The 22445-nt window shown below is 35.4% G+C and overlaps 1 protein-coding gene across 1 annotated transcript in view; it reads left to right on the top strand.

The window, feature by feature from the left end:
- Window positions 1–22445, top strand: part of LOC136027503 (inositol-pentakisphosphate 2-kinase-like) — a 193743-nt gene that overhangs the window by 24495 nt on the left and 146803 nt on the right. The window contains exon 3 of the mRNA XM_065704815.1: window positions 20723–20981. Within this exon, the coding sequence (XP_065560887.1) occupies window positions 20723–20981 (259 nt within the window). The remainder of the gene's footprint in view (window positions 1–20722; window positions 20982–22445) is intronic.

The following is a 22445-nucleotide window of genomic DNA, read 5'->3' as shown; positions in this document are numbered from 1 at the left end:
TATATATATATATATATATATATATATATATATATATATATATATATATATATATATATATATATATATATATATATATATATATATATATCAGACCTATATCTGGTATATCAAAACCTATACCAGGTCTGATATTAATCTCTTTTTAAGAAATTAAATAAAAAAAAAAAGTTTTTTTAAATGAAAGTAAGGAGCAACATTAAAACTTAAAACGAACAGAAATTACACCGTATATGAAAGGGGCTTTCCCTCCTCAACGCGTCGCTCTTTACGCTAAAGTTTGACTCTTTCTCTTAACTCTACTTTTTATAACAGTAAGAAACTTTAGCGTAAAGAGCGGGGCGTCGAGGAGGAAAAGCCCCTTTCGTATACGGAGTAATTTCTGTTCGTTTTAAGTTTTAATTTTGCTCCTTACTTTCATTTAAAAAAAACTTTTTTTTTTTTATTTAATTTCTGGACGTTTTTGAATTAATGTATGTTTTGATCTTGACTCTCCGCACGTAAATAATTGAAACGAAACTTGCATATTGATTAATTGTAATTAATCGGAAGATTTTGAGAAAAAACAAGCGAGGGAGGAGGCCTACTTGCCCTCCAATTTTTTGATTACTTAAAAAGGCAACTAGAACTTTTAATTTTTTACAAACGTTTTCATTGGTAAAAAATATACGTAACTTACGAATTAACTTACGCAACGAACTTCTATATTCGTATGTTTTTATTGCGTATATGAGGGGGTTCAACCCTCATCGATACCTCGCTCTTTACACTAAAGCTTAAATTGTGTCCCAATTCCTTAAGAATGACCTCTGAATCACAAAGGCCGTAGAATAAATAGTTGAAATTACTAAAAATACTTTAGCGTAAAGAGTGAGGTATAACGAGGAGGTAAACCCCTCAGATGCGTAATAATTTTTGTCGTTTTAAGTTTTAATGCTGCTCCTTACTTTCAGTAGAAAAAACTTCATATTTATTTTTTCATTGTTTTTTCAAATAATGCTAGAAAATCCTACGCCCCCTTCATTGAAATTCTCTACCCCCATGAGAAGTTCCTCCATGGGAAATATCCATCCACGTAACCACCCTCTCAACTCTCTCCCCTAAACCCAAAAAATCCCCCTGAAAACTTCTGTACACTTCCCAGTAACCATTACTATATGTAAACACAGGTCAAAATTTGTAGCTTGCAGCCCCTCCCACAGGGACTGCGGGGGAGTAAGTCGTCCCCAAAGACATAGTTAGTATGTTTTTCGACTATGGTGAATAGAATGACTATCTCAGAATTTTGATCCGGTGACTTTGGGGAAAAATGAGCGTGGGAGGAGGCCTAGGTGCCCTCCAATTTTTTTGGTCACTTAAAAAGGGCACTAGAAATTTTAATTTCCGTTAGAATGAGACCTCTGACGACTTTCTAGGACCACTCAGTCGATACGATCACCCCTGGGGGGGGCAAACAAAAAAACAAATAAATACGCATCCGTGATCTGACTTCTGGCAAAAATGCGAAATTCCACATTTTTGTAGATAGGAACTTGAAACTTCTACAATAAGGTTTTCTGATACGCTGAATCTGATGGTGTGATTTTTGTTAAGATTGTATGACTTTTGGGTTTTTTTTCCCCCTATTTTCTAAAATGAGGTAAATTTTCTCAGGCTCGTAACTTTTGATTGGTAAGACTAAACTTGGTGAGACTTATACATTTAAAATCAGCATTAAAATGCGATTCTTTTGATGTATCTATTGTTATCAAAATTCCATTTTTTAGAGTTTCGGTTACTAGTGAGCCGGATCGCTCCTTACTACAGTTCGTTACCACGAACTGTTTGACAATCATTTAATTCAAAATTAATTTGTTCTAGATTTACCAAGAACCAGGGGTGGGATGAAAATTAGACAGTGGTATCACTTAATGATTTTTGGAAGTCTTTTCCAAAGGTCTGTTTTCAAAATACGTCTTTCAAAAGTATTTTCCGAAAATGGTGGTAAGAAATTTACCACTCCCTCCCCCCTACAATGAATAGATCAGGTACCAGGAATTTCAATCCTTCCATAAAGTCATTTTCTTTATTTGCCAAGTAACTACAGAGTTTAGTTTTTAGTGACTAGCGAAAAATGGGTTTTCATTCACTATATCAGACAGTAACGAACTGTAAGTTAGGAATGACTCGGCTAAACAGTAACCGAAACTCTAAGAAATGGAATTTTTTATCAGTAGATGCATGACGAAAATTGGCTATTTGTGCCAAGGTACTAGTGTGTTATCCCGAACATACTCAAGAAGTGAAGTTAGGTTAATCATTATGAAACATACAAAAATATGATGAAATATAAGAGTCTAGGAACAAAATTATGGAAATTTCAACAAAGAATTATGGAAAGCAGGCCGCCAAGAACGTATTATACTAAATACCTAACCACCACGTCTATATATTTATTAGATTGTATTAAATGCAACTACCTCTATATATTAAGTATTTAATTAAAATACAGATGCATCATTGTTTTTCTCGCTAAGACTAAACTAATTATAACCGATTGCAGACAGAAAAACTGGTTTTTCTCAAATCAAATAGAGTAAAGTATTCGGGATAATACATAAGTATCTTTGTCAATTCCAAGTATATAAGATTCATTAAGTTTAGTGGTACCCATCAGAAACTATGACCTTGAAAAAATTTGCCTGAATTTTGAAAATGGGGAAATACCCCCTAAAAGTCAAGTAATCTTAATTATAATCTCGTCATCGGATTCAACAAACGCGTCAGAGAATCTTGTTGTAGAGATTTCGAGCTCCTATATGCAAAAATATGGAATTTTGTGGTTTTTGCCAGAAGAAGGATCATGGATGCATGTTTATATATTTTTGTTTGTTTTTTTTCCCCTCAGGGTTGATAGTATTGAACTAATGGTCCTAGAATATCTGGAGACGGCTCATTTCAACGGGTATTAAAAGTTCTAATGATCTTTTTAAGTGACCAAAAAAATTAGAGGGTAACTAGCTCCCCCCTTCCATGCCCCCTTTCCCCAAGGTCATCCGATCAAACTTTTGATATAGCCATTCTGTTAAGTAAAGTTGAAATCATAAGTTTTCCGTGGTAGCAACTTTCCATTGGGGAGGAGGATTTCTGGGAAAAATTTCCACGGAGGTGGGATTTCTGGCATGATTTGAACCATTATCAGTAATCAAAGTCTTTTTCCAATCAGAGTATGCTAAGGAGAAATTTTAGGCAAGAAATTTTCCGGTGGGAATTTTCAGTGAAGATGGAGTTTTCCGGGGGGATTTTCAAGGCGGGGGTGTATTTTACTTAGGAGGAACTTTCCATAGAAGAATGTTTCGTGGTGGGAGGGAATTTTCCATGGAGGGGGACCCGGATTTCCCGGTATTATTTGGAAAACAATCAGAAACTAAATAAAACCTTTTTTTCAACTGAAAGTAAGGAGCAACATTAAAATTTAAAGCAAACAGAAATTATTCCATATATGAGAAGTACTGCCCGTTCTCGACCCTTGCTTTTTACGCCAAAGTCTTAAAATTCCATCTCATTCAGATTCAACGGTCCCTTGTGTTTGAGCAGTCTTTCTTAGAGAATTGTGGCAAAGGATCAAAGATTAAAACTCAAACAAACATAAATTATTTCTTATGTGAGGGGGTTACCCCCTCCATAATACCTTGCTCTTTAAGCTAAAGTTTAACATTTGAACTAATGCTTAAAGAACGACTCCTTAAATACAAGGAACAATTAACTAGAATAAAAAACTTTTTTAGAAGTCCTAAAAAACTTTAGCGTGAAGAGCAAGGGTTAAGGAGGGGAAAGCCCCCTCATATGCGGAATAATTTCTTTTCATTTTAAGTTTCTAAGCTTTTTAAGTTTCTGTTTGTTATAAGAAATCTGTTTTTTGGGGCCAGAAAAGTTTGGGTTGGTTCTTTTATAAGCTACACTATTTGATTGGCCTTGAAAAAAAATGTTATGAAAATTATTTACACCTACGAAAGTAGTGCTGTTGCTCCTAAACCGAAACTATAGGCTGTTAAAAATATAAGTAATTATAGACAAATCTTTTTGTTGGGAGTAGGGGAGTAAAAGTTTCAATCGCCCAATCCCCTTATAACCTTCGCGGTTTTAAATTCCAAAAGTGATTTTCTTTCCTCAGGCTCCACATTTTTTTAGTTAGCCTTCAATCAAATTGTGTTCTTGAGAAACCATATATGAATAAAATTAGGGATTACAAAATTTATCAGGTCGGAGTCTGGCCTAAAGCATTTGGGCATAAAAACTTGTATTCGGAACAAGCGTGTACATTGCCAAATCCTATAAGCCCCCCCCTGAAAATAATTGCATATTTTCCCAATAATTTCTTATGTCTTGGATTTTTACCCCTCCCCCCTGAAACAAATTCCTGCGTACTTAACTGTTTTCGAGGTTTCAAGCCCCCTTCCCCAATAAAATTAGTATCTTCCATGAAGCTCAAACGCATAATGATGCTCCTTTAGAGAACATGTTAGATTGTCGCAAACTTATTCTGGCATTGTGGGAAATTCTCCGATTCTAAGTAAAATGTGGACTGTATATCTCAGTTGCAAAATTCGCAATTGACTTTTTTTTTATTGTGAAACAAATATCAGGACGAAACTTAACAAGCTTGCATTCATTTCAGTCTGAATTTTTTTAGTCAGTGTTTGCGAGTTAATAATCAAGTATTCAGTCCGAATCGACAAATTTCTTTGTATCTGTGAAATTCAGATTTTCTGAAAATGGACCTTTAGGCAGTCTAGTTCTTGTCATTGTCATAAGAAGCTAAATTGTGTTTATAAGCCTAGAGCCTGTGGCAGCTCTTCTTGCATTGATTCGTCTTTGTTACCCAAATTGTTTCGCTGGAAGCTAACTTTACAGATAATCAATATAATTTTAGTCGCTGAAAAAGAGGGAGATGACGAAGCGTTCTTTGTTGCGGAACCGTGAGAATAATTCACCCTCGACTCTCACCCCTCATTGTACATCTGTTCCTACGTCATCCGGCTGCATGTGGGTTTTTTAAAGATTATGTTTCGTCTGTATTTCCTTTTGGTTTCATGTGGGTTGGTGTTTCAGGAAACTTGTGTTATTTCGTTTTCGTTTATTAGACAGGCTGGCAAGGGTTTTTGTCTAATTTTACTAAATGAGGGTTATGTAGCTAAGAATTCTCTTCACGATCCTAAGTGAGAAAGAGTTAATCACTATATATAGCCCAATGTGACCCTTTTGATTTTCTCCTTTTCCACAAGTTTTAACCGTAAAAATTGTCAAGGTATTTTTAATTACTTTATATACTTGAAACTTTTTCTTAGGGTAATCTTTATAAATTTTCAGACCGAGGCACCTCTTTTTCTTTGTATATACGAATATTGTCGCTGAATGTGCCCTTTATGTAATCTAAAAAAGTTCTATTTAAAAAAAAAGGCCTAATAAGAACAGGAGTAGAATCATGCCAAAAAAAAAAAAAATGGTAGTTGCGAACATAATCTAAAACAACAACGAATATGTCGGTACTGTTTGAGGTTTTGGAGCTGTCAATGAATTCAATTCCAACATAAAGTGGGATGCTTACTCCCTGCGAGTAAAAAAAAGCGTTTTGAGGGGTGTGCCGTGTGTTTTGAGGACTGTGCTAAGCTTTACGGAACTTTGTGGCGCACATGGCGCTCCTAGATGTAGGCCTACACCAGGTTGTGGGAAGTCAGCACCTTTCGGCTAATTTACTTCATAAAAGTTTTTAATTTTCTGATAGAAGCTTTTCCGAAAAATATATATATATATATATATATATATATATATATATATATATATATATATATATATATATATATATATATATATATATATATATATATAAAAGAAGGTACTTATTGGTTACATAAGAAACATTCGAAAAGTGAAGTTTGGTTAGTGCTCATGAAATAAAACAAAGTATGATGAAAATATAATACTTCAGCAACAAAATTAGGAAAACTACTTCAAACAATTATGGAAGGAGGAGGTGTATGCCCAGATTGCACTATATTAAATACGTAACCTAATCTAAAACTAGGTACCTTTTTTACCCCTCAACCCCAAAAAACCTATTCAGAAATATTGTTGACAGTGTGAGAAACCCCAGTCTGCCTACCCAGGCAAAGGAATTATCTTGTTGAAGTTGCTTGACTAGTTTTTGTCTTATGAGAGCGTCACAAATTTTCGAGTGTTTATTGTATAACCCATACGTACCAAAAAGAATGATATTTGCGTATCGAATCGACCAAACTTTGTTCTTGATCTTTAGTAAAACCGGTATCTCTGTGTGCACTCGAAGATAATCAGCTCGGTCTGAGTGAGATAAACTACTATGCCGGAATATTTAAATTAAATATTTAGTTTGTAGGGCTATTTAGGCTAGGGATTTAATATATTGAGTTCTGGGTGGCCTTCTTTCCATAATTCTCTGTTATAGTTTCCATAATGTTGTTACTAAAGTATTATATTTTCATCATACTTTGGTATATTTCATTATGATTAACCTAACTTCATTGTTGATTTTGGTCGCTATATTCACAAGTACCAAAAAAGCTTTATATATTATATGTATAAAGAAGCTTTTCGACTTAAATCAAAAAAAGTTTAGAAAATATTTGGCTTGTAAAGTTTTTGTGTGGGACACACTGTACATCAGTATATGTAAAATCAGTATATCAGTATATACTATAGTATATCAGTATATCAGAGTATAGTATATCAGTATATATACAATATATCAGTATAAAAATTAGTATATCAGTATATAGGTATATACTATAGTATATTAGTATATCAGTATAAAGTATATACTATAGTATATCAGTATATCGGTATATAGTATATCAGTATATATACAGTATATCAGTATAAAAATCAGTATATCGCTATATACTATAGTATATCAGTATATAGTATATACTATAGTATAGAGAGTATATCAGTATATAGTATATCAGTATAAAAATCAGTATATCAGTATTTACTATAGTATATCACTATATCAGTATATAGTATATACTATAGTATATCAGTATATCAGTATATAGTATATCAGTATATATAAAGTATATCAGTATAAAAATCAGTATATACTATAGTATTATCAGTATGTCAGTATATAGTATATACTATAGTATATCAGTATATATACAGTATATCAGTATATGTACATCAGTGTATGTAAAAATTGCGAAATGCTAAAAGAAATACAATTACACCATGTGTATGTAATTTGTAATTTTATAAAGCATTAGGTACTTGTCAAACAGTTCGTAGTAACGAACTGTAGTAAGGAGCGACCTGGCTCAATAGTAACCAAAACTCTAAAAAACGGAATTTTGATTGCATTGTCATGCTGATTTTAAATATATAAGTTTCATCAAGTTTAGTCTTACCCATCAAAACTTCTGAGCCTGAGAAACTTTGCCTTATTTTAGAAAAAGGGGGAGGATCCTTTCATGGAGGAATTTGTCATGGGGTAGGAGAATTTCCATGAAGGGGTTCGCAGGATTTTCTAGCATTATTTAAGAAATAATGAAAAAATAAATATGAAAAGTGTTTTCAAGTGAAGGTAAGGAACAGCATTAAAACTTAAACAAACAGAAATTGTTATGCATATTAAGGGGTACTCCTCCTAATACCTCGATCTTTACGCTAAAGTATTTTGAGTATTTTCAACTAAATATTATACGGCCTTTGTTATTCAGGGGTCATTCTTAAGGAATTGGGACACAATTTAAGCTTTAATGTAAAGCAACTAGGTATTGACGATGGGGAGAACCCCCTCATATACGTAATAAAAACATACGAATATAGAAGTTTGTTACGTAAGCTCTTTTTTTCTCAAAAACGTCCGATTTTTATATATAAAATAAATGTGATTCAAATTGAACTAAGAATTATAATTTTATCTTTAACTGAGAAAGCCATTTAGCCAAAAAGCCAATTAGCCAAAAAAAACCAGTTAATATGCAAATTACGTTTTAATTATTTATGTGCAGAGAGCCAAAATCAAAATAAGAATTAATTCAAAATGTTCAGAAATCAAATAAAAAAACAAGCTTTTTTAACTGAAAGTAAGGAGCATCATTAAAACTAAAACAAATAGAAATTGCTCCATATATGAAAGGGGCTGTTCTCCCCTCAACGTCCCGCTCTTTACGCTAAAGTTTCTTACTGTTTTAAAAAGTAGAGTTGAGGGAAAGAGTTAAACTTCAGCGCAAAGAGCGGGGCGTTGAGGAGGGAACATCCCCTTTCATATACGGAGTGATTTCTGTCCGTTTTAATTTTTAATGTGGCTCCTTACTTTCCGTTAAAAAAAACTTGTTTTTTTAATTTAGTATTATATAGCGCTGACCACTCGAGTTGTTCATCCAGTGACGCATTGTAGGACCAGTTTTGCGTTGGTTTCTTTCAGCTTAGTGAGAGACAAGACAAAGAGAAGTGACAGAATAGATGGGAAATATATAATTCGGGCTATATAGTTGCTTATTAAGGGAGGGGGGGGTAAAGTATTTGGACAGTGTGAAGTTAGAAAACAGTTCTTACTTCATAATATGCAGAATAATTGACCTAACACATTGGGCATGCAGACCCGCTATACATTATCCCCCACCCCTAATTTGTAAATATATAGCCCAAATTTGTTTCTAAAGTATTATATTTTTAGCATACCTAGGCATCTTTCTAGGATTGAGCGTCAGAGAAACAGGCTCTACTTAGATGACTAGTTGGCACTATATCATAAAATTACCGCTTATAATTTTCTGAAGTTCAAAAATAAATTATCAATTTCCTCCAAAATAATATTTTTCTTTTTTGTGATTTTTCTTTGCTATAATAAAGGCCTATTCATATAATCCAAAGGTTCCAAAGAAGAAGAATTCATTTGGAAAGGAATTACTCAAAAATGAAAAAGAATTTCTTTTCAGAAAGGATATTAATGCTCCTTTTTTGTATTCATAGGGTTGATCATAATGCCCACAATGCTATATATCGATGGAATACAGTTTTCCTGTTTCACAAATTTTTCTTCCCGTTTTACTATTACTAGTCAGACGACCAAGTTAATCAGCAGGAATATTCGATTTTCTTTTACCAAGAAAATGGAAAACGTCTATTTAGTTCTTTTATATTCCATGAATTATAAGACATATCGGATCTATTTGATTTAGTTCCAGTATTTCAAGCTGATATTGTTTTTTTTGTGACAACTCTGTTTGTAATATCAAGCATTCAGGGGGGGGGGGCATATATCATCTAAGAAAATGCGTTTTTAATAGTGTTTTAAAATATGACTTTCTTGGGACCTGAAATAATATTTTGTTGGTATTTAGGTATGCTAAATATGACAAATTCAATTACAAACTTAAGTACCTCATCATGAAGACATCTTCTCTTGCTATTTTTGATATTTTGGTGTTATTTTAATTTATTAAATAAAAAAAAACAAGTTTTTTCAACTGAAAGTAAGGAGTGACATCAAAACTTAAAACGCACAGAAATTACTTCGTATATGAAAGAGGCTGCTTCCTCATCAACGCCCCGCTCTTTACGCTAAAGTTTGACTCTTTCTCTCAATTCTTCTTTCTAAAACAGTAAAAAACTTTAGCGTAAAGAGCGGGGCGTTGATGAGGAAGCAGCCTCTTTCATATACGAAGTAATTTCTGTGCGTTTTAAGTTTTGATGTCACTCCTTACTTTCAGTTGAAAAAACTTGTTTTTTTTATTTAATTTCTGAACGTTTTTGAATCAATGCATGTTTTGATTTTGGCTCTCCGCAGAGGAATAATCAAAACGAAATTTGCATATTTTTTTTTTTTGCTCAATGGCTTTCTCATAATTTTGATCGAATGATTTTGAGAAAAAAAGAGCGGGGGACGAAGGCTAGTTGCCCCCCGATTTTTTGGTTAATTAAAAAGGCAACAAGAACTTTTAATTTTTTACGAATCTTTTTATTGGTAAAAGATTTACGTAACTTATAAATTAGCTTACGTAAAGAACTTTTATATTCTCATGTTTTTATTACATATATGAGGGGATTCGCCCCATCGTCATTACTTCGCTCTTTACACTAAAGCTTAAATTTTATCCCAATTCATTAAGAATGACCCCCTGAATCACAAAAGCCGTAGAATAAGTAGTTGAAATTACCGAAAATACTTTAGCGTAAAGAGCGAGGTATTAGAAGGAGGTGAGCCCCTCATATGGGTAATAATTTCTGTTTGTTTTAAGTTTTATTGCTGTTCCTTACTTCCAGCTGAAAAAGCTTTTTCACTTTTATTTTTTAATTGTTTTTTTTTTAAATAATGCTAGTAAATCCTGCTCTCCCTTCGTGGAAATTTTCTTCTCCCATTACAAATTCTCGAAGGAAAGTTCCCCCAGCATATCCCCCTCTTCTCAACCCCTCCCCCAAACCAAAAAATCCTCCTGAAAACGCCTGTATACTTCCCAATAACCATTACTATATGTAAGCACAGGTCAAAGTTTGTAACTTGTTGCCCCTCCCACGGGGACTGTGGGCGAGTAAGTTGTCCCCAAAGACATAGTTATAAGGTTTTTCGACTACGCTGAATAAAATGGCCATCTCAGAATTTTGATCCGTTGACTTTGGGAAAATAATTAGCGTGGGAGGGGGCCTAGTTGCCCTCCAATTTTTTTGGTCACTTAAAAAGGGCACTAGAACTTTTCATTTCCGTTAGAATGAGCCCTCTTGCAACATTCTAGGACAACTGGGTCGATACGAACACCCCTGGAAAAAAAAACAACAAAAAAACAAATAAACACGCATCCGTGATCTGCCTTCTGGCAAAAAATGCAAAATTCCACATTTTTGTAGATAGGAGCTCGAAACTTCTACAGTAGGGTTCTCTGATACGCTGAATCTGATGGTGTGATTTTCGTTAAGATTCTATCTTACTATCTAAGATTATTCGTTAAGATTCTACAGTTCGTTACCACGAACTGTTTGATAATGCTTAACGCTGTAGACACAAAACAAGAAATAAGCTAATTAGCAACACTAGCAACACTTATAAATGTTAGAAAAAGAAAGAAAAAAATGATTCAGTTAAAGGTTGTAGTTTCATGTCTGCCAACACAAATCTTTGACAGGGTTAGTTCTACCACCCTCTGGAGGAACTATTTAGAGTAATTTTGTTAAAGTGTATTAGAAATGGAATAATTGCCTCACCTTACTAAAGGCACTAAGTTCCAATAAGGTATTTTGCACTATTCAAATTTCACTTTTTCTTTCGTATATGAAACTAATTGTGGTGCGAGAGCAACACTTTGGTTTTGTCGTATGTTCTTTTTTTTCTCTCTTTTTTTTCCCTAGCACCCCGATTTCAGCTTATTCGTAGAAAGTGGTAAGGGTCTAACCTCTACGGTTTTTACAGAAAGTGTGGACGTTAGACCGGATTAATGAATATGGCTTTGTATTTTGGAAAGCTTCGTAGAACTCTTGCATCGGGCCAAAAATCCTGTTTCTACCCATTTCTGTTCGTGATTTCAGCTGAGTGGGGGGCCGGTTAATTTGGAAAAAATAGAAAAAATGAAGTATTTTTAACTTATGAGCGGGTGATGGGATCTTAATGAAATTTGATGTTTGGAATGATATTGTGTCTAAGAGCTTTTATTTTAAATCCCGAACGGATCTGATGACATTGGGAGGAGTTGGAGGGGGAAACCTAAAATCTTGGAAAACACTTAGAGTGGAGGGATCGGGATGAAACTTGATGGGAAAAAATAAGCACAAGTCCCAGATACATGATTGACATAATCGGAACGGATCCGCTCTCTATGGGGTAGTGGGGGGGGGGTAGTTCTGAAAAATTAGAAAAAATTAGGTATTTTTAACTTACGACCGGGTGATCGGATCTCAATGAAATTTTATGTTTAGAAGGATACCGTGTCTTAGAGCTCTTATTTTAAATCCCGACCGGATCTGATGACATTGGGGGGGGGGGAGTTGGGAGGGGGAAACCTGAAACTTGGAAAACACTTAGAGTGGAGGGATCGGGATGAAACTAAGTGGGAAAAATAAACACAAGTCCTAGATAGATGATTGTCATAAACGGAACGGATCCGATCTCTTTGGGGTAGTTGGGGTTGGGGGTTATTTCTGAAAAATTAGAAAAAATGAGGTGTTTTTAACTTAAGAACGGGTGATCGGATCTCAATGAAATTTGATATTTAGAAGGATATCGTGACTCAGAGCTCTTATTTTAAACCCGACCGGATCTGGTGACATTGGGGGGGGGGGGTTGGAGGGGGAAACCTAAAGCTTGGAAAACACTTAGAGTGGAGGGATCGGGATGAAACTTGTTTGGAAAAATGATCACGAGTCCTATATACATGATTGACATAACCGGAATGGATCCGCTCTCTTTGGGGTAGTTGGGAGAAGGGTTAATTCTAAAAAGTTTGAAAAAATGGGGTATTTTTAACTTACGAACGGGTGATCGGATCTCAATGAAATTTGATATTTAGAAGGATATCGTGTCTCAAAGCTCTTATCTTAAATTAAATTTAAAAAAAAACTAAATTAAAAATTTTTAATTAAAACCTAAAACGAACAGAAATTACTCCGTATATGAAACGGGTTTTCCCCTCCGCAATCCCTCGCTCTTTACGCTAAAGTTTTTAATTGTTTTAAAATTAGAATTGCGGCAAAGAGTCAAACTTTAGAATAAAGAGCGAGGGATTGTGGAGGGGAAAAGCCATTTCATATGCGGAATAATTTCTGTTCGTTTTAAGTTTTAATGTCACTCCTTACTTTCAGTTAAAAAAACTAGTTTTTTTTAATCTAATTTCTGAACGTTTTTGAATTAATGCATGTTTGATTTTGGCTCTCCGCACATAAATTATTAAAATGAAATTCACATACTAATTCTCTTTTTGGCTAAATGGCTTTTGAGAAATAGGGAGTAGGGAAGGAGGCGTAGTTGCCCTCCAATTTTTCGGTTACTTAAAAAGGCAACTAGAACTTTTAATTTTTAACAAACGTTTTTATTAGTAAAAAAATATACGTAACTGAAGAATTAACTTTGTAAAAAACTTTTATATTCTTATATTTTTATTATGTATATGAGGGGGTTTTTCCCCTTGTTAATACCTCGCTCTTTATTCTAAATCCTAATTTTTGTCCCAATTCTTTAAGAATGACCCCTGAATCAGAAAGGCCGTAGAATTAGTAGTTGAAATTACTAGAAATACTTTAGCATAAAGAGCGATGTATTTATCTCCTCCTAAATACCTCGCTCTTAATACAAAAATATTTTTACCACCCCTCATATGCTTAATAATCTCTGTTCGTTTTAAGTTTTAATGCTACTCCTTACTTTCAATTAAAAAACTTTTTCATGTTTATTTTTTCATTGTTTTTTTTTATAGCAATGCTAGAAAATCCTGCGCCCTTTTCATTGAGTTTCTCTTCCCCCATGACAGATTCCTCCAAGGTAAGATATTCCCACATAGCTCCCTCCCCTCAACCTAACCCCCCAAACCATAAGAATCCCCCTGAAAACGCCTGTACACTTCCCAATATCCATTACTATATGTAAACACTGGTCAAAGTTTGTAACTTGCAGCCCTTCCCCCAGGGACTGTGGGGGAGTAAGTCATCACCAAAGACATAGTTATAATGGTTTTCGACTAAGCGGAAAATGGCTATCTCAAAATTTTGATTTGTTGACTTTTGGAAAAACATGAGCGTGGGATGGGGCCTAGGTGCCCTCCAATTTTTTAGTCACTTAAAAAGGGCACTAGAACTTTTCATTTCCATTAGAATGAGCCCTCTTGCAACATGCTAGGACCATTTGGTCGATACGATGACCCCTGGGAAAAAGAAAAAAAAAACAAATAAACACGCACCCGTGATCTGTCTTCTGGCAAAAAATACGAAATTCCACATTTTTGTAGATAGGAGCTTGAAATTTTTGCTACAGGGTTCTCTGATACGCTGAATGCGATGGTGTGATTTTCGTTAAGATTCTATGACTTTTAGGGGGTGTTTCCCCCTATTTTCCAAAATATGGTAAATTTGATGAAACTTGTATATTTAAAATCAGTATGAAAATCCGATTCTTTTGATGTATCTTTTAGCATCAAAATTCCGATTCTTAGAGTTTCGTTTACTATTGAGCTGGGTCGCTCCTTACCACAGTTCGTTATCACGAACTGTTTGATCCTGACCGGATCTGGTGACATTGGGGGAAGTTTGGGTTGGCGGAACCTAAAATCATGGAAAACGCTTAGATTGGAGGGATCGGGATGAAACTTGGTGGTAAAAATAAGCAAAAGTCTTACATACGTGATTTACATAATTGGAACGGATCCGCTCTATTGGGAGGGGGGGGTTAATTCTGAAAAATAAGAAAAAATGACGTATTTTTAACTTACGAAGGAGTGATCGGATCTTCATGAAATTAAATAAAAAAAACAAGTTTTTTCAACTGAAAGTAAGGAGTGACATCAAAACTTAAAACGCACAGAAATTACTTCGTATATGAAAGAGGCTGCTTCCTCATCAACGCCCCGCTCTTTACGCTAAAGTTTGACTCTTTCTCTCAATTCTTCTTTTTAAAACAGTAAAAAACTTTAGCGTAAAGAGCGGGGCGTTGATGAGGAAGCAGCCTCTTTCATATACGAAGTAATTTCTGTGCGTTTTAAGTTTTGATGTCACTCCTTACTTTCAGTTGAAAAAACTTGTTTTTTTTTTATTTAATTTCTGAACGTTTTTGAATCAATGCATGTTTTGATTTTGGCTCTCCGCAGAGGAATAATCAAAACGAAATTTGCATATTTTTTTTTTTTTTTTTGGCTCAATGGCTTTCTCATAATTTTGATCGAATGATTTTGAGAAAAAAGAGCGGGGGACGAAGCCTAGTTGCCCCCCGATTTTTTGGTTAATTAAAAAGGCAACTAGAACTTTTAATTTTTTACGAATCTTTTTATTGGTAAAAGATTTACGTAACTTATAAATTAGCTTACGTAAAGAACTTTTGTATTCTCATGTTTTTATTACATATATGAGGGGATTCGCCCCATCGTCAGTACCTCGCTCTTTACACTAAAGCTCAAATTTTATCCCAATTCATTAAGAATGACCCCCTGAATCACAAAAGCCGTAGAATAAGTAGTTGAAATTACCGAAAATACTTTAGCGTAAAGAGCGAGGTATTAGAAGGTGGTGAGCCCCTCATATGGGTAATAATTTCTGTTTGTTTTAAGTTTTATTGCTGTTCCTTACTTCCAGCTGAAAAAGCTTTTTCACTTTTATTTTTTAATTGTTTTTTTTTTTTTAAATAATGCTAGTAAATCCTGCTCTCCCTTCATGGAAATTTTCTTCTCCCATTACAAATTCTTGAAGGAAAGTTCCCCCAGCATATCCCCCTCTTCTCAACCCCTCCCCCAAACCAAAAAAATCCTCCTGAAAACGCCTGTATACTTCCCAATAACCATTACTATATGTAAGCACAGGTCAAAGTTTGTAACTTGTTGCCCCTCCCATGGGGACTGTGGGGGAGTAAGTCGTCCCCAAAGACATAGTTATAAGGTTTTTCGACTACGCTGAATAAAATGGCTATCTCAGAATTTCGATCCGTTGACTTTGGGAAAATAATTAGCGTGGGATGGGGCCTAGGTGCCCTCCAATTTTTTTGGTCACTTAAAAAGGGCACTAGAACTTTTCATTTCCGTTAGAATGAGCCCTCTTGCAACATTATAGGACAACTGGGTCGATACGATCACCCCTGGGAAAAAAAAAAAAAAAAACAACAAATAAACACGCATCCGTGATTTGCCTTCTGGCAAAAAATGCAAAATTGCACATTTTTGTAGATAGGAGCTCGAAACTTCTACAGTATGGTTCTCTGATACGCTGAATCTGATGGTGTGATTTTCGTTAAGATTCTATGACTTTTAGGGGGCGTTTCCCCCTATTTTCTAAAATAACGCAAATTTTCTCAGGCTCGTAACTTTTGATGGGTAAGACTAAACTTGATGAAACTTATATATTTAAAACCAGCATTAAAATGCGATTCTTTTGATGTAGGTATTGGTATCAAAATTCCATTTTTTAGAGTTTTGGTTACTATTGAGCCGGGTCGCTCCTTACTACAGTTCGTTACCACGAACTGTTTGACTTCATATTTAGAAGGACCTCGTAACTCAGATCTCTTATTTTACCGGATCAAGTAATCTCAACCGGATCAATCTAATCTCAACCGGATCAAGCGTAATTGGAGGGGGGCAGTTGGGGGGCAACCTTAGAAAATACTTAAAGCGGTGAGATCAGGATGAAACTGGATGGAAAGAATAGAAACCTGTCTAAGATACGTGACTGACATAACCGGACCGGATCTGCTCTCTTTGGTGGAATTGGGGGGGGGGGTAATTTTGAAAATTGAGGTATTTGTAACTTACGAAAGGATGACAAGATCTTAATGAAATTTGATATTTAGAAGGATCTTGTACTTTAAAGTTCTAATTTTAAATTCCGACCAGATCCTGTGACATTGGGGGGAGTTGGAGGGGGAAACCGGAATTCTTGGAAAACGTGGAAATTAGGGTATTATTATCTTATGAATAGATGATCGGATCTTGAAATTTTATTTGAAATTTCATTTCAGATGATCGGGTCTTGAAATGAAATTTCATTTTTAGAAGGAATTCATGTCTCAGAGCTCTTATTTCAAATCCCGACCAGATCTTTTGACTTTGGGGGGAGTTGGAGGGGGAAATCTTGGGAAAACACTTGGAGTGGAGGAATTGGGATGAAGCTTGGTGGATAGAATAAACAAATGTCCTTGATACGCGATTGACAGAATCGTACTGGATTCGCTCTCTTTGGGGGAGTTGGGGGGAGGGTTCAGTGATTTGGCGAGTTTGCTGCTTCTGGACGTGCTAGGACGATGAAAATTGGTAGGCGTGTCAGGGAGCTGCACAATTTGACTTGATAAAGTCGTTTTCCCAGATTCGACCATCTGGGGGGCTAAAGGGAGAGGAAAAATTAGGTATTTATAACTTACGAGTGGGTGATCGGATCTTATTGAATTTTGATATTTAGAAGGACATCGTGACTCAGAGCTCTTATTTTAAATCCTGGCCGGCATTAAGCCTCTTATTTTCCTTTTTAAATCAATCTATTGATTCATAGAATTTTGTTAGAGCTCATACCATATGATCTCTTGGCTCTTAGCTCTTCTCGCCTCGTCACAAGTGCCATATGAGCTCTTAGCTCTTGTTTGGTGAAAAAATTCCTTCATGATATATACCAGTTTGAAAGTTTAAAGGGGTTGACAACTTCAGTAGTAAGGTACACACTGAAACCAAACATAGGCCGATACCAATTGTGAGACATGTAGGGGAGTTTTAAGCAACAGTCGGCTGTAAGCACATAATTATCTTCGGCAGTGAGGGGTTAGCAACTTTTGCTAGTTGGTGTACCTATTATTTGTTCCGGTGTATTTGACGGTAAGACCAATTTGGTTCCAGTGGTAAGATATGTAGGGGACTTGCAAGTAATAATTGGCTGTATGAGGGGTTTGCAACTTTCGCGAGTTGGTGTACCTAGTATTTATTTTAAGATCCTTACAGATTAACAACTTCAGCGTTTAATCGAAGCGAGGAAACAAAAACAAAGTGTTGCTCTCGCAACACTTTACTCGGCGAAGCTGAACAAAGGTTGCCGCAACACATATATATTATTATATATGCAATTATATACACCTATACACAATTATTTTTGCAATTTGCAGTTTTTTGCTGTTTAATGTAACCTTTTCTATGCATGAAAATCTTCAATTTTCCCAGAAAAGTGTGACAAGCGTGACAACATCATTGCAATACTGATGTATTTAAAAATGACGTCACTGACATATTTTTTTCTTCTAAAATTAAGGCTCTTAACGAATTATCTCAAATTTATGACCTATATAGATTGTTATTTTAGGCTAGAATATCCCAGGATGCCAATTTTCTCGAAAAAAATATTGAGCCGTTTTTGAGAAAAAAAAACATAAATACTTACACAATTGTTGCTCACTTAAGTAAAGTAAGTAAGTAAGACAGCACTAGACCCTTAAAGTCCAAACCGGCGGTGCTGATCTCCGTTTCATGGCCCTTCAGCCAGCAAGTGCAATGGGGGGCTGGGGGCCAACCATCCTATGCTTTCGCACGCCTTTCCTGCTTACCTTCCCCAGATTTCTCCAGGTACCCCATTTAGAGCTGGGTCGACTCTGGCTGAGCTTACAGAGTCACGCCACTGATCCCCGTCTCAAACTAAATAACTGGTCACAACTGGATTGAACCCGTGCCCCTTGGACACCGAATTCCCACGCCAGCGCGCCAACCACTCAGCCAGGACGGCACTTGTTGCTCGCTTATAAAGATAGTACATAATTGAACGACAAATCATGAAAAAAACCTTATTGTTTCTGGAGTAACGGCCCCGAAGACCTTCTCCTGTGGGTATGTGCCTGGAAAGAGGCCAGGATATCATTTAAGAGCATTCCCGTGGAGATATGCCCAAAAGATCTTATTCCTTTCCCCAAAATAATGTGGTCTTGAATTAAAATTGACTCGTGTTTTGACCCCCTCCCCCGCGAGTGTCGGATGAGAGGTCTTCCCCGCGGAAGATCGGTGAGAGGATTTTTTTATATATAAAATAAATGTAATTTGAATTGAAATAAGAATTATAATTTTATCTTTAACTAGGATTTATCGAAATCACGATTACTTTTATTCCTTGCTCTGAAATACTTATTTCTAGAAGTCTTTTCTAGAAAGTTTTGTTATCCGTTATATCTGTGGAATAATAGTGCGTAGTTAGCTTTAAAGTTTGTTGTTGTTTTTTTAGGCCTACGTGAATGCAACTCACAGCTTCTCATACAACAAGCCTGTGGTAAAACATTAATTTGAAAGGATATTATAATTATAAAATAAGAATAAAAATTGAGAGCGATACCTCAGCTAATTATCATCTCTTTAACCTTATGCCAATTAAACAAGGGCATGAACAATACGACTAACAGTGTTGTTTCAGCAAATACCGTGGCGAAAAAATTTCTTGATAACGAAACAAAATAGTCACTTTTTGAACAGGTCGTGGTTAACTGTATGTAAAAAGCACCTTGCATTAATTATAATCAAAGCTCTAGAAAGTGAAATCTTGAGAAGTCATTTTTTTTTAATTTTACACTTTTTACATGTTTTAGGTTCTAATTGCCCAAAGATTCTTTCGGGTACCCGTCTGACTTGCCCTATTTCAAAGAGTAACCCCTGGTTCCCACTGCTGCGTCAATCCCAACACGATTTTTTTCTGGCGGACAAACGTACGACATAATCGGATGGAGGTTCACAAAGAAACGCAGACTTTTGTGTCGCTGCGACAAACTGTAGATGAACTCAAAATTAGTCAGAATTAGCTTTTCAATCAGCTCCATGACTTTTTTTTTTTTTTTTTTTTTTTTTTTTTTTTTTTTTTTTTTTTTTTTTTATCAGAACAGCGCATGCGATTTGTCATATGAGTTGAAATTATTCAATGCATCCTACACTGCAGCAAAACGGATGGTTTTGCGTCGTTTGTCGCACAATTTGTGTCATTTGTCGCTTGTGGCAGCATTTTGCGCGAAATCGCAGCAGTGGGAACCAGGGATAATCTGTACGAAAATCATGGTGCTATCCTGCTTTCTAGGGTTATAATGAGAGAAAGATTTATATGGCTAGGACACGTTCTGCAAATAAAGGATGACATATTGCCAGGGAGTTGCCTTTCCGACCAACTGTCTAGGACCAAACGAAGAGTAGGTTGCCTCCAAATGGAATGGGAAAATGTCGTAAGGAAGGATATAAAGGAAATTGGAACTTCTTGGGAGGGTATAAGCAGGAGGCTTTGAATATATTGGGATGGAGGAGGAGTGTGTGCAGCTTTGTTGGCCTCAGGCGGCTTGGTGATGCAGTGAGTTGTTGTTAGTAGTAGTAGTAGCAAGGGATGAACGGGGGTGACGTCCCCCTTGCCTTTCCTCGTTGAACCTTCGATACAGTATCAAGTCATACTAAAATAAAATGATATTATGCTCGTAATTATCAGTATAACTAATTTAACTTAGTTTTATTCATAATAAATTACATTAAATTTTGAAATGCCTTCAAAGCGTCAAAACACATTATGTTATCGTTGCCGAAATGATAGTGTTACGTCACATCTTTTATTCGATAATGACTAGAAAGTGAGAAGGATTCCTTCGATTTATCCCTTTTCAATCCTTTAGTGTTGTAACCCACGTAAGTAGGTCAAAAATACCTTGTGGCCTTCTATAGTGAAAACACTTCGAACTTAAATATCATGTTCGATCAGTTGTGTCTAATGATTATCTAATTAGCCTTTGTTTGACGTCTTTTTTTTTCAATTTTTCTTTGGTTTTATTTTTTGAATTTGTATTAACATTTTTATGTAATATTGTATACCTCTGATTAAAATTTATTGATTATTTTATTAGCTTATTATTCCTTTTATGAAAATCTACAAGAAAATGCAATCAGCTGAAGGGATATAAAGTTACTAACCGCAACAGTCGATTCATTTTTTCCCTTATCCTATGGATGGTACAATATGTGGTCCATTGTCCGTGGAGTGGCTGGGGCCAGCATACACCTATGGTTATATTTGATTGTATTTTCCTTCTTATTTTCAGGATAAAATCATCATACGGATAACAAAAGTTGGTGACAACGAACAAATGTCGTTCCGCGACTCCATAGAAGTAAAAAATATGATACCCAACCCCGCCTACCCAATTGGTACTCTCAAAGAGACAATGGAACGATTAGTTTTTAGTGAAAATGTTATTGGTAAACTATTAGAAGGGTCTCTAGTCAAAAAAGGAACTATATATCATATGGAACCTAGTGAAATACAGAAACTGTCAGCGATTTTAGACCCTATCCGTCCTGGTAAGTCCGTTTTTATATCTGTGTATTTGTTCAAACCCAAGTTCAGGTTTAAATATAAGCCGAGATGTGAATCTAGCTAAATCTAGGCGAAAAAAAAAATGACCGAAAAATGTTAAAGACTGATTGGGAGGTAGTCGAAACAGAATTTTTCGAGATATTAACACTGTGGCAAATACTTAGGAATATCAGGACTAGTTTTTTTTTAATAAGATTAGGATACTAGAAGCCATGGTAATAACAGTCATGAAGTGTAGCTCTGAAGCTAGGGCAACATGAACAGTAAAAGACTGAAGTTCCGAACATATCTGAGGGTAAGATGAGATAGTGCTGGTCTCTGATGATTTGGTCCTGGGATTTGTTATCAGCAGTGGTAGTAGCAAAACTAGGCCTGTGTTGATATCGGAACTGATAACAAGCACTATATTTTATTGGCTAAACAGCTGTGCCTAATTTTTTATATACGAATCAACTTGCTGTGAGTTGTGCGTCACTTCTTGGTTATCACTACCCCGACCAACGTGACTAAGAATCATCGTTTATATTGTTAATTCCATTTTAAGTATATGAATAAGGACTAAAGTTTTTTTTAGTTGTTTTTTCTTCATCTTTTGCTCTTTCTAATTTACGAGGACAATTATTTTTAATATAAACTGGCTTTGAACTAATAAGCCCTTTGTTACTTCAGTTTTATAAATCTTATTTAATTTCTTTCAAAAATTTTGGACCACCTATTTTAATTGCGTGAAAACTAGTAAACTGTTTGCTAAACATTAATGCTTTCGTTGCTATGGTTACCTTGGGGATTACCTGTACTATGCAGTAATGGTGTTGTCCAATAAGATAGAAGGTGACTTAATTACTTTAACTCGTTATTCTCTTTGAATACATATAGCATGCAAAGAGTCCAGGGCTGACAGTGTTAGCGGTCTGCAACTCCTGAAACCTGTAGTGTAGCACACTTGTGTTTACGAGCCTGTGACTTCTTTTCAGGACAACCTAGGTAAATAGGGTCAAGACCTGGCAACAGAACGGACATGTGGCTGTTAAAACGATAACTGTGCTCTTAGAAAGTCGTGCGGATTGTTCAGTGCTACTATTTCATATATTTAGATTTTTTTTTAAACTAATTTTTCCTTCAATTTTGCGTAACAGGCTCTTTTCGACACGGGAAAATATTTTTTTTTCTTTACAAAAAAAAATTACATTGAAGGAGACTAAGTAAGCTTATACATTTTGTGGTAGGAGTAGGTATCCTATATAAACATGTAATTTGGTGGGAGAAGGAGCATTAATTTGTACAAAAAGTAGCGGTAGGTTATGTAAAAAATTGAAGGGATTGTTGGAAAGCAATGAAATTCTTGAGATATCAAAAATTACAGATCTAAGAACCTCTCTCCATACGGATCTGGGAAGTGGCCGCAGGAAATACAGTCCCTTGGTTTTGATTTCCATTCAGCACCGGCC

This window comes from Artemia franciscana, chromosome 5 (genome assembly GCF_032884065.1).
Source record: "Artemia franciscana chromosome 5, ASM3288406v1, whole genome shotgun sequence".
Taxonomy (NCBI): Eukaryota; Metazoa; Arthropoda; class Branchiopoda; order Anostraca; family Artemiidae; genus Artemia; species Artemia franciscana.
Note: the sequence above shows the minus strand (reverse complement) of the source record. Positions and strands in the feature narration are given on the sequence as shown.